General features: G+C 41.9%; 1 protein-coding gene across 1 annotated transcript in view; it reads right to left on the bottom strand.

Annotated features, from left to right (window-relative positions):
- Positions 1-1,250: 1,250 nt before the first annotated feature.
- The window catches only part of ST13 (ST13 Hsp70 interacting protein), an 88,211-nt gene continuing 76,223 nt past the window's right edge, over positions 1,251-13,238 (bottom strand). Inside the window, exons 11-12 of the mRNA XM_040359659.1 lie at positions 8,011-8,090; positions 1,251-1,691 (exon numbers count right to left, since the gene is read on the bottom strand). Coding sequence (XP_040215593.1) covers positions 1,563-1,691; positions 8,011-8,090 — 209 coding nt within the window. The 3' untranslated portion in view covers positions 1,251-1,562. The remainder of the gene's footprint in view (positions 1,692-8,010; positions 8,091-13,238) is intronic.

Here is a 13,238-nt window from a genome sequence, read left to right as displayed (position 1 = left end):
TTCTTCAGCTCTTGTGACCGATTGCGGGACTCCAGCGGTGATCGGGTCACGCGGCCGCAGAGCTTTGGACCGGGTCGCGGCGCGCGACCCACGGCTGGGCACTTAGAGGACGTACAGGTACGTGCTTGTGCCCAGCGGTGCCATTCTGCCGACGTATATTGGCGTTAGGCGGTCCTTAAGTGGTTAAAAACTTCCATTGGTTTAGTAAAAACGAATGCCCCACTGTAACGGCTGGGTTGGAAATACACCAAGCTAGTGAATTCATTGCATATTTGGATAGAAGCATATCAAGGACATGAGAGGGAGCATGTTTGTTCCATTCCAACACAATGGTGTGTTGGAGAGGCATCGAATGAAATTGGGCAAATGGAACAGCCTGGAATCTTGCAGAGGGATTTCTCTGACCTTAAGGCCTCATCATAGATCGGAGAGACCAGTTTGTTTTCTGGAAGAAATACTTTGGCTGTGGCAAAGGGAAGTTTGGAGAGTGGATTGTTGCATGTCAATTTACACAACCAAAAGCCTGAAGTATCTGAATGTTCCTGGACCTGTATAGTTCCCTGCAGGTAGCTACAGGCATTGTACTAGTTGTAATGTAGTCAACTAAAACATTTTAGTTGACCAAATGAATACTATTTTGGTAGACTAAAATACGACTAAAACTACTGAGATGACTAAAATACAACTAAAACTAAAATGGCATTTTAGTCAAAAGACTAAGGCTAAAAACTAAATTGAAATTTGACTTCAAAATGAACATTGGTCTGTAGTGCATGGTTATAGCTCAATACCATAAATAATAACATTAGATTTTTCACACGGTATATAATTAGTTTTGAAATTGTAGCGAAATGTTAACTAATGCATTACAATTTTACACCCATTAGATTTTAGTTGACTAAAATGTACTGGAGATTTAGTCGACTAAAACAATTGCAGAAGACTTAAATGGGACTAAAACTTAAATGCAATTTTAGTCCCAAGACTAAAATCGAACTTTGCTGCCAAAATTAACACTGCATTGTACACCAAGCAGTAGCAGGTTAAGTTAAAAATTAAATAAAAAAGGGACAAGATCATGTAAAGATAGGGATTTTTTTTTAGACCAACAAATACAGTAGTTCTCAGATCAAATCTGAATTCACTTCGGTACTGAACCCTTGCTAATTTAGGACTGCATAATCAATTGTATATGGAATCTGTTCTGAAAGAAAAAAAAAATAGTAACAGTAAAGTTTTTACACAAGCCATTAACGTTGCTGCACAATTTGCAGATTGGTTTATTTTATTGCATCTCAAATATTGCTGACAGAAATGACATTCTTATAGTAAACTCATCAGGAAATAATAGAAAAAAAAATACAGACATACCATTGTTTTTCAAACACATTAACTGTTCATTGAGCAGCCAACTGATACATTTTGTATATCCCTTATTATCTGCAATACGTTATTTTTAAACTGTTTTGTAAGCATTATAAGATGAAAAAAATCACCATGTGTACATAAAAAGTCCAAGAAGTCTTCTTTCTTCACTGCGGTGTCTGAGATGTTGTTCATCCTTATGCACTGCCTCCAAATTTACTAGATAGTTTGCTGATCAGATTCATCACTTTTGGGTTGGTGTTATACTTTGATATGTTAGCTGGATTTTGAGCTACATCTTGAAATGCAGCCATGACTTCAGGATCCTATGCAGAATAAAGAAATACACATTATAAGCATATGCCATTAATTAATGTAATGTGAGCATTAAAGGGTGAGTTCACTCAGCTTTCCAAAAATACCTATTTCAGCTTCTTTGGTATATTAACCACTTAAATCTCAGCACATTTAAACCAATTATATATACACAGTATATTTCCTTGAGTCCCAGATTTTTTTTTCCTGGTTTTGGACATCTGATAAGATTGTCTTACAATGCTACTTTGTTTTGGAGTCAACCTATCCAAGTACAGAGAGTACTTCATTTAAATACCACTTTAATATAATATCCTTAATTTTTTTTTAAATACTATATATATATTATATATATATATATATTTTTTTTTTCCCTTTTACTACAACCACACACACAAATTTTTTTTTAAATATGTTTAATTTGTCTGGAAATAAATACTAAATGTCCCGGTTTCTTCCAAATTATGGGGAAAATCTAGGGTGCATTTATTAGATTTTATTTACAAACCATTTTTCTCATACTATGACAAAGGCCTCGTGTTTGAAAGAAAAAAAAAAAAGACGGAAGGTTTTGAACAATTATAACTTGACGTGATTGTAGCCGTATAATTCCAACAATTATAACAAAAAGTTTTATATAACGTATTATTGTTACTTGGCATTGAAGCAAAAAATAAATAAAACAAATAGGCACATTCTAGCTTTCGATGGCTGAAAACGGTCAGTTTTTTGGAACCAAACTGCATTTACAGCGATTCAGGATTGACAGGACCTCAGAAACAACCCCAAAATTACTGTTTAGAAAAGCCTCCATTTGGACTCTAAACCCAAACTCGTAAGAATGCACGTGGCAGAAAAATTAGAAAAAAACAAAAAATTACATGCTTCGAAAACCTAACAATGACCCCAAACACACCTCCAAGACTACCACTGCCTTGCTAAAGAAGCTGAGGGTAAAGGTGATGGACTGGCCAAGCATGTCTCCAGACCTAAACCCTATTGAGCATCTATGGGACATCCTCAAAAGGTGAAAAAGCGCAAGGTCTCCAACAGCCACCAGCTCCGTGATGTTGCCATGGAGATGGAAGAGGACTCCACTGGCAACTTGTGAAGCTCTGGTGCACTTCATGCCGAGAGGGTTAAAGCAGTGCTGTAAAATAATGGTGGCCACACAAAATATTGGTACTTTGGGCCCAATTTGGACATTTTTGCATAGCGATGTACTCACTTTTTTTTGCCAGAGTTTTGGACAGTAATGGCTGTGTGTTTAATTATTTTGAGGGGACAGCAAATTCACACTGTTATACAAGCTGTACACTCACTACTTTACATTGTAGCAAAGTGTAATTTCTTCAGTGTTGTCACATGAAAAGGTATAATAAAATATTTACAAAAAATGTGAGGGTGTACTAACTTTTGTGAGATACTGTTTTTTATAAATCAATACATAATAGAAAGAGGATGTTTGAGTTGTCAAGTATAATTAAATAAAAAAGGAAATAAACGTCCAATATATCAAATAAAAATTAGACTAAAATCAGCATGCTTGTGACAGCAATACCATATGAAGTGATGATTAAAACAATCCAAGCGAAGACAATAGTGTTAGAAATGACTTCAGTGAAATTACAATTAACCACTTCCATACCGGACCCCCAAACACTATATATGTTTTTTTAGCAGACACCCTAGGGAATACAATGGCAGTCATTGCAACTTTATCTCGTACGGTATTTGCTCAATCATTTTTCAAACGCTTTTTCATGAATTAAAAAACAGTAAAGTTAGCCCAATTTTTTTGTGTAATGTGAAAAATTATGTTACACCGAGTAAATAGATACCCAACATGTCATGCTTTAAAATTGCGCACACTCATGGAATAGCACAAAACTTCAGTACTTAAAAATGGCCATAGGAGACACTTAATTTTTTTTTAAAGGTTACCAGTTTAGTTACAGAGGTCTAGTGCTAGAATTGTTGCTGGCGCTCGAACGCACGTGGCGATACCTCACATGTGTGGTTTGAGTGGCGTTTGCATATGTGGGCGGGACTTGCGCATGTGCTCGCTTCTGATAGCGAGCTACTGGGGACAGGGGCGTTTTAAATATTTTTTAACCTTTTTTTTTTTTGCACTTTTTTTTTTGTATAATTTGTATTTTATTTTAAAAAGTTCAAAACAAATACAAGGTACATTGACAGTGGAACAACATTACTTAACATAATCCGAGCACATTCGGGCACTGCATCTGGGATGAGGCTCTGGATAAGCAAGAGGACGGGGGACATCCCGCCTACTCCGGACATTCGGTCCAATTGAGCAGGCATCCCCCCCCCCCCCCCAAGTGGGGAGTGGGATAGCCCCGAACAAATGCCAATTACGCTCCCAGAGTAACAGTTAAACACTTCTTGGAACAGCTAGGGGCGCCATGGGCCGCCTAATAACGAGAATAAAAAAAGGAAGAACATTCCAAGAACATCCCGAAAGCCCGAGGCAAGGCTGGACACCTGAGCACCACATGCCTGCCTGACAGTAACCATAATCTACAATAAAAGGCAAAAATAAAATAGTAAAAAATAAAAATTTTAATTAAAATTAAAAGAAAAAACAAAAAACAGACAAACAGTGGACTAACACAGAGAGAGAAGGGAAACAAGGGAGTTAGAATAAGAAGGAGAAGCGAGAAAGCAAGGAACAGAAGGGAAGGTAGCGGAAGAATCAGCCCCCACCGACGGCACAGATGGGGTATATCAGTAATCAGGAGGTCCCCTGGTTAGACCGTTGGCGGTGAGCCTGGACGAGTCTCCCAAAGGAGGGGTCCGCCAAAGTAAGCAGAGCCTCCTCTAAACTGGACGATAACGGGGCAGTATCGTGGCTGTGTGCCTTCCATTCCCCCCATATAGTATTCAAGCGTTCCTGGGTGTCCCTACATTCTGCTAGCCAGCTCTCTGCCTCCATGATCTTTGCACTTTTTTTTGATCACTTTTATTCCTATTAAAAGGAATGTAAATTGTTATCCCTTGTAATAGGAATATATCTCGACAGGGCCTCTTTAGGGAGAGACGCAAGGGTCAATAAGCCCCCACGTCTCTCCTGCAGGCGGGAAAGCATGAGATTGTGAAAAAAAAATTGCTGATCTCATGTCGACAGCCGCAATTGTGGCTTTGTTTACTTCCAGGTACCCGGGCGTGATGTCATAACTTTTTGCACCCGGGCCTCAGACGGTCATAGGGATGACTAGTGACCATGTGGTCACCAGCCATCTCTATGCTTACCATCCAGTCCGGGTCCCTGATGGCACGGGAGAGCCCGAAAAAGCAATGGACGATGGCGGCGGCGGGGGGGGGGGGGGGGGGGGCGGTGCGTGCCCTCCAAGAACGATCAAGCGGTGGAACTGCCGCTATGATCGTTCTTATGGTGCACTGAATCGCCGGCTGAAAATGGTGATATCTGTAGCTGCAGGTATCATTCAGATATCCCCACTGAAAGTCCAGAACATCATATGACGTTCTTGGGCGACAAGTGGTTAAACAAGTAAGAAAAAAATTGTGACATAGATAACTATAAAAGTCCAAGTGTAGACACAGCGTCACAGCTACAGAGTCAAATGTAGTGACTGGCGCATGTGAATGATCACTTCCAAAATAGGCAACTGGTGTTTAATCCCAATTGTGAGAAAAACAAATCAGCGCCACAATGCTAATAAATTACTCCTATAATGACGCGAGAAAAAAAAAAAAGTGAGGTGAGCAGGCATTATAGCAGCTGGTGGTGTGCACTGAATATTGAATCCATTTAAAATATGATTTCACACAGTGGTAACAGCTTTGGAAACATACATATGAACTTTTTTTTACTTTTCATAAATTGTTTTATGGAATGTATAATAATTTGTTTATATAAGATTTATAGATACGCAGCGCTGCACTATTTTCACAAAATTAATATTGCTATTGGTGTTTAATCCTGTTGGTGACACCTAAGTGCTCTCTAGCAGCTCACCTCACTGCTGTAAGATAACAGCATTACATTAGGCAGGTCTTTCTCTAGGTATTATGATGTCTCCACCCACCTCCATGTATGTAGTTAGTGTCTTCAGCTTTATATATCCTGGCAGGGAATTATTGCATCTACATCATGGATGCAGAAATCTTTTTTTTTTTGTCAGGCTGAATGGAAAAAGTGTGGTACAGCTTATTTCTTTACCCATCTCTTAGAAAAAGGGTAGAAATTATCCTAACCTTCGAGAGGAAAGAACACTACCAGAATGTTACCAATCTATATATAACATATACTGTAGATTGCTCAAATTGCTGGCAATTTCTAGAAAATAAATAAAATAAATAAGAGCACGTGTCTGCAAAAGCCTAGCTATGTGTGTGGAACTGTGAAAGGTGGTCGACTCGCTCCTCAATCTTGAAAATCTGATGGATAAGGCTGCCAGTAAATTCATGGTTATGAAAAAACTCATGGGCTCAGTGCGGGTTTTACAAGCGTTATAATGTGACAAAGTGTGCTGCTCCTGAGAAAATTATTTTCAGCTTTCAGCACTGTCGCACTTTGAATGGCAATTGCGTGGTCATGCTACACTGTACCCAAACAAAATTGGCGTCCTTTTTTCCCCACAAATAGAGCTTTCTTTTGGTGGTATTTGATCACCTCTGCGATTTTTTTTTTTTGCGCAACAACTGAAAATTTGGGAAAAAAAATTACGTTTTTATTTTTTTCTGTTAATTTTTTTGTAAATACGTTTTCTCTTTCAATTACGGGCACTGATATGGCGGCACTGACGGGCACAGATGAGATGGCACTGATGGACATCGATGAGATGGCACTGATGGACATCGATGAGATGGCACTGATGGACATCGATGAGGTGGCACTGATGGACATCGATGAGGTGGCACTGATGGACATCGATGAGGTGGCACTGATGGACATCGATGAGATGGCACTGATGGACATCGATGAGGTGGCACTGATGGACATCGATGAGGTGGCACTGATGGACATCGATGAGGTGGCACTGATGGACATCGATGAGGTGGCACTGATGGACATCGATGAGGTGGCACTGATGGACATCGATGAGGTGGCACTGATGGACATCGATGAGGTGGCGCTGGTATGCGGCACTGATGGGCACACATAGGCGGCACTGATGGGCACACATAGGCGGCACTGATGGGCACACATAGGCGGCACTGATGGGCACACATAGGCGGCACTGATGGGCACACATAGGCGGCACTGATGGGCACACATAGGCGGCACTGATGGGCACACATAGGCGGCACTGATGGGCACACATAGGCGGCACTGATGGGCACACATAGGCGGCACTGATGGATACTTATGGGTGGCACAGATGGATACTTATGGGTGGCAGATAGGTGGGCACTGGGCATGGATGGGCACTGTGGGGTGGCACTGATGGACACTGTGGGGTGGCACTGATGGACACTGTGGGGCAGCACTGATTTTGCCAGGTTGCCAGTCAGTGCCCATTTGTGGGCACTGATTGGCATCTTTTTTGAATGCTTTTTTTTTTGTACTTATTTTTTTGCAGGCTTTTTTTCTTTTTTTGCCCACCCTGGTGGTCCAGGGTGGGCATCCCTGGTGGTCCAGTGTGGCGATCTGAGGGGGGGCTGCGCTGATAAACAATCAGCGCGAACCCCCCGTCAGGAGAGCCGCTGATCGGCTCTCCTCTACTCACGTCTGTCAGACGCGAGTGAGGAAGAGCCATCGACGGCTCTTCCTGTTTACATCGTGATCAGCCGTGATTGGACACGGCTGATCACGTGGTAAAGAGTCTCCGCCGGAGGCTCTTTACCGAGATCGGAGATGCAGGGTGTCAGACTGACACCCCGCATCACCGATCGCCGCGATGCACGCCCCCACAGGCGCGCGCGGCATGAAATCCTGCAGGACGTTCTGGAACGTCCTGTCAGGATTTCATAACCACTTCCCGGATGTAAATCGGCTATAGGCCGGGCGGGAAGTGGTTAAAGTTGTTCAAGGTAAGGTAGGCTGAAAAGCATAGGAATTTAATAAAAAATTATACACACACTCTATATTATATCTATCTATATATAGTGTGCCTCCCCTTTAGGATCCTCCCACTCTAAATAATTTAGATCTATGGGAGGGGTGGAAAAAAAAAATGACAACATAAATTCACCACAGGTTCCCCTCTCCTCTTTGCCCTTTCTACTGAATCTCTTGCCCAGCTCAATATATTAAGAGTGTTGAGGTGGGGGGGAACATCAACACAAACACGTTTACGTAATAAAATAACCTGGGGACTGTGGAGAACTAATTCGAATTTATACCTGCATTGCAGCCAAAACTTCTGGGTCAGAGAGGATGTCACCAACACCTGGCATCCCGGCAAAGCCTCCAGGAAATCCCCCTAAAAGAAACTCGGTATTAGTTTGCACTGAAAACACTAAGAAACCATACGCCTAAATTAAGAACAATATAGCTTTACGGAAGATAAACCCAAAAGCTTTACCATAACAAACACAACGGTTAGGTTAGCAGAGACACTGTCACTAAAGGGGAGGGAGGCAAACTAATCACTATGATAGGCAGATTAACAATAGGAATGCGGCAAGTTTTAGCACTAATAAGCAGCAATGAAGCTTTGCCAGTTTTTGAATGCCTGCTTATGTAAACTGGAAAGTTGACGTGAAAATTAAGTGTTATATACAGATATATACATATGCAGTACTGTGCAAAAACTTTTGGCAGTTGTAAAAAAAAATGCTGTAAATAATGCTTTCAGAAATAGAATAGTTATTAGTTTATTTTCATCAATTTTAAGTAAACAAACAGAAGAGAAATCCAAGTCAATATTTGGTGTGACCACCCTTTGCCTTCAACACAGCGTTAATTCTAGGTACACTTGCACAGTTTTTGAAGGCACTCAGCAGGTAGGTTGTGCTAAACATCTTGGAGAACAAACCACAGATCTTCTGTGGATGTAGGCTGCCTCCTTCAGTCTCTTCATGTAATCTGAAACAGACCCGATGATGTTGAGATCAGGGCTCTATGGCAGAGTTTCTCAACTCCAGTCCTCAGGGTTCCCCAACAGGTCATGTTTTCAGGCTGTCCATTATTTTGCACAGGCGATTTGATCAGTTTCTCTGCCTTAGTAATTACCACAGCGGTTTCATCTGAGGGAAATCCTGAAAACATCCTGTTGGGGCGTCTTGAGGACTGGAGTTGAGAAACACTGCTCTATGTGGCCCAAACCTTCACTTTCAGGACTCTATGTTCTTTACGCTGAAGATAGTTCCAGTAATTTGTTGTATGTTTGAGGTTATCGTCTTGCTGCAGAATAAATTTGGGGCCAATCACACACCTCCCTGTCCTAAGCATCAAGGACAAACACGGATCCTGACCAAATTTCCAATTCTATTTGCAGAAATGCAGCCCCAAACTTACAAAGAACCCAGACCATGTTTCACTGTTGCCTGCAGACACTCATTACAGGTGAAACTCGAAAAATTAGAATATCGTGCAAAAGTTCATTTATTTCACTAATGCAATTTAAAAAGGTGAAACCAATATGAGATGGACTCATTACACGCAAAGCAAGATAATTCAAGCCGTGATTTGTCATATTTGTGATGATTATGGCTTACAGCTCATGAAAACTCCAAATCCACAATCTCAGAAAATTTGAATATTGTGAAAAGGTGCAATATTCTAGGCTCAAAAAGTGTCCCACTCTAATCAGCTAATTAAACCATAACACCTGCAAAGGGTTCCTGAGCCTTTCAGGTTTCAGTCTGGTTCAGTAGGAATCACAATCATGGGAAAGACTGCCAACCCGACAGTTGTGCAGAAAACCATCATTGACACCCTCCATAAGGAGGCAAAGCCTCAGAAAATTGTGCACAAGTAGCAGGAATTACCGCAGCCTGGAGAGGATTGTCAGGAAAAGGCCATTCAAAAGTGTTGGGGACTTTCACAAGGAGTGGACTGAGGCTGGAGTCAGTGCATCAAGAGCCACCACACAGACAGATCCTGGACATGGGCTTTAAATGTCTCATTACTCTTGTCAAGCCACTCCTGAACAACAATGTCAGAAGCGTCTTACCTGGGCTAAAAAAAAAAAAACAGACCTGGTCTGTTGCTCAGTGATCAAAAGTCCTCTTTTCTGATAAGAGCAATTTTGCATCTCATTTGGAAACCAAGGAAAGAAAGAAAGAAAGAAAGAAAGAAAGAAAGAAAGAAAGAAAGAAAGAAAGAAAGAAAGAAAGAAAGAAAGAAAGAAAGAGGCATACCCTGCAAGATGCTTAAAGTCCAATGTGAAGTTTCCACAGTCTGTGTTGGTCCACTGTGCTTCATTAAGTCCAGGGTCAACCCAGCCTTCAACAAGGAGATTTTGGAGCACTTCATGCTTCCTTCCACAGATGAGCTCTATGGGGATGCCAACTTTATTTTTCCAGCAGGACTTGGCACCTGCCCACACTGTCAAAAGCACCAAAACCTGGTTCAACGACCATGGGATTACTGTGCTTGATTGGCTAGCAAACTCACCTGACCTGAACCCCATAGGGAATCGCCAAGAGAAAGATAAAACACATGAGACCGAACAATGCAGAATAGCCGATGGCCGCTATTGAAGCATCCTGGTCTTTCATAACACCTCAGCAGTGCCACAGGCCACGCCGCATTGAGGCAGTAATTGCTGCAAAAGGAGCCCAAACCAAGTACACATGCATGCTTATACTTTTCAGAGGTCTGATATTGTTCTATGTACAATCCTTGTTTTATTGATTGCATGTAATATTCTAATTTTCATAGATTGTGAATTTGGGGTTTTCATGAGCTGTAGGCCATAGTCACTACAATTATGACAAATCACGGCTTGAACCATCTTGCTTTGCATGTAAATGAGTCCATCTCATATTAGTTTCACATTTTAAGTTGCATTAGTGAAATAAATGAACTTTTGCACAATATTCAAATTTTCGATTTTCACCTGTATATTGCGCTTCAGCCCTACATTGAAGGAACTGGATCCTGCTACAGCCAAATATTTTCAAACTTTGACTTGTCAGGTCAGAGCACCTGCTGCCATTTTTCTGCACCCCAGTTCCTATGTTTTCATGCAAAGGACATGGAAACAAGGCTCATGCCCCATACACACGAAACGAAAATCGTACTACAGATCGTACAACTTTTTTCGCTTAATAGTCGCAAGTAGAAATTGAATGATAAAATAATAATAAATCGGAAGCGATGTCATGTGTTGCAATGTATTTTCGGGCGTCAACTGTACCGACTAAACGAAAACCGTACGATCTGGCATCATACGAGGAAAAATTTCGGGCTTGTCCAATTGAATAATATCGGATGAACGGTTGTGATCGGCTTCTCTAATGTAGTGTACACACAATCCAAAAATTGTACAATTGTTCCTCGGACAAACGTTTGTCCGATATTCGGATCGTGTGTACGGGCCATAAGCGACTCAGCCATGCAAAAATACACAAGAACTGGGGTGCAGAAAAATGCCAGCAGGATGCACTGGACTAATGAGTCAAAATTTTGGTTGGAGATTTGGACAGGATCAATGGTGTCCTCAATGCCAATACTGGCAGATACTTGATATGACAGATCCATCATGCCATACCATCAGGGAGGTGTGCGATTGCCCCCAAATATATTCTGTAGCAGGGCAACGACCGCAAACACACAGCCACATGTCATAAGAACCATCTGCAGGCTAAAGAAGAGCAAGCAGTCCTGGAAGTGCTGGTTTGGCCCCCACAGAGCCCCAATTTCAATCTCAAGGAGTCTGTCAGGGATTACGTAAGGAGACAGTAGGATTTGAGGCAGCCTACATCCGCAGAAGATCTGTGGATGGTTCTCCAAGTTGTTTGGAAGAACCTGTCTGCAAGTGTACCTAGAAGTACTGAAGAATTTATGTTATTTTGAAGGTAAAGGGTGGCCCCGCCAAATATTGATTTGATTTCTCCATTTACTTTCCAATTTGTTAATTGATAAAAATAGGAATTTTGTACCCACCGTAAAATCCTTTTCTCTGAAGTTCATTGACGGACACAGCACTAGGCAGAACATTTTAAAAACAGCAAAATTGCACAGTACCAGCCAGGGGACTGTCCTACTGGCTATAACCCCTCACACTGCATTCAGCAGCTCAGTTCATCAAAAAGCAGTACAAACAGAAAAGGAGGGGTGGGTGCTGTGTCCGTCAATGAACTTCAGAGAAAGGATTTTATGGCGAGTACAAAAACACTATTTTATTTCGTTCATTGACAGACACAGCACTTAATCTTGATCTTAGGATGTCCCCAAGCAGTGTAAAAAAAAACAAACACACACACACACACACACACACACACACACACACACACACACACACACACACACGAGTGGTGGGAACAACAAGCAAATAACTTCCACCCAAACAACCAGAGCTCCTCAATGGAGGACTTTGTAACCTTAAACAGCCGCCTGCAAAACCTTGCGGCCAAAGGAAGCAGATGCACTCACATCAACCTTCTAAAATTTAGTGAAAGTGTGAACGAACGACCAGGTCACCGTCTTACACACCTGAGAAACAGACTATTGATGTCGGAAAGCCCAGGATGCCCCAATTGCCCTGGTCGCATGTGCCGTGAGAGGAAAGGGAGGCACCCGCCCCTTTACGGCATAAGCCTGGATCATGATCTGTCTAATCCACGAGAAATGGTGGCAGACGAGACCGCCAGGCCCTTCTACGGACCAGCCACGATACAAACCGTGAATCCGACCTTCAAAAATGGAGCCGTAGCCGACATACACCCGCAGAGCCCAGACCACATCCAAGGAATGCAAAGAAACCCCTTTTGGATGCGACACAAGGATGGAAGCACAATGTCCTCATTTAGATGAATAGCCGAAACAACCTTAAAGGATCACGAAAGGAAAAAAATGTTTTGCCTACAATTAATGTCTGCAAGGTAGACAGAATAGTGTAATGATTCTGTTAAAAAAACGAGTAAATACCCATTAAATTCCTTGATCTATATCACCTCCGGCATTCTAGTTTCTGTTCTCTCATTCACTTCCTGGTTTGCATCGTTTGTTCATGTAAGAACTACATTTCCCAGTATGAATTGCGGCACTCCCAGTAATTCACACCTCCTTGAAGTCTCTAACACGTAGAGAGCGTCCTGCCGCACAGATGTAGTTCCCAGGAGGGGTAAGCACGTTACTCACCACCGCAGTAAAGCCTCCCATCACGGTGGTGAGTAACAATCAGACAAGCAGGAAGTGAACAGAACATAGAAGAAATAGAGCAACTTCTGAGCAAAAACGAACAATGAGGAAGTGAAAAGAGGAATGTCTGCAGGTAAAGGATGCTTATTATGAAAAAAAAAAAAAATTCCTTTACAACCCCTTTAAGAAGAAAAGAAGGCTGCGGGCGTAGCACCGCCTTATCCTTGTGGAGGATCAGGTAGGGAGACTTGCAAGACAAGGCCGCCAACTCAGAAACCCTCCCGTCATATGTAATAGCCACCAGAAAGGCTACTTTCTG

This window comes from Rana temporaria, chromosome 7, assembly GCF_905171775.1.
Source record: "Rana temporaria chromosome 7, aRanTem1.1, whole genome shotgun sequence".
Lineage (NCBI taxonomy): Eukaryota > Metazoa > Chordata > Amphibia > Anura > Ranidae > Rana > Rana temporaria.
The sequence above is the reverse complement of the archived record's forward strand: the minus strand, read 5'-3'. Positions and strand labels throughout refer to the sequence as shown.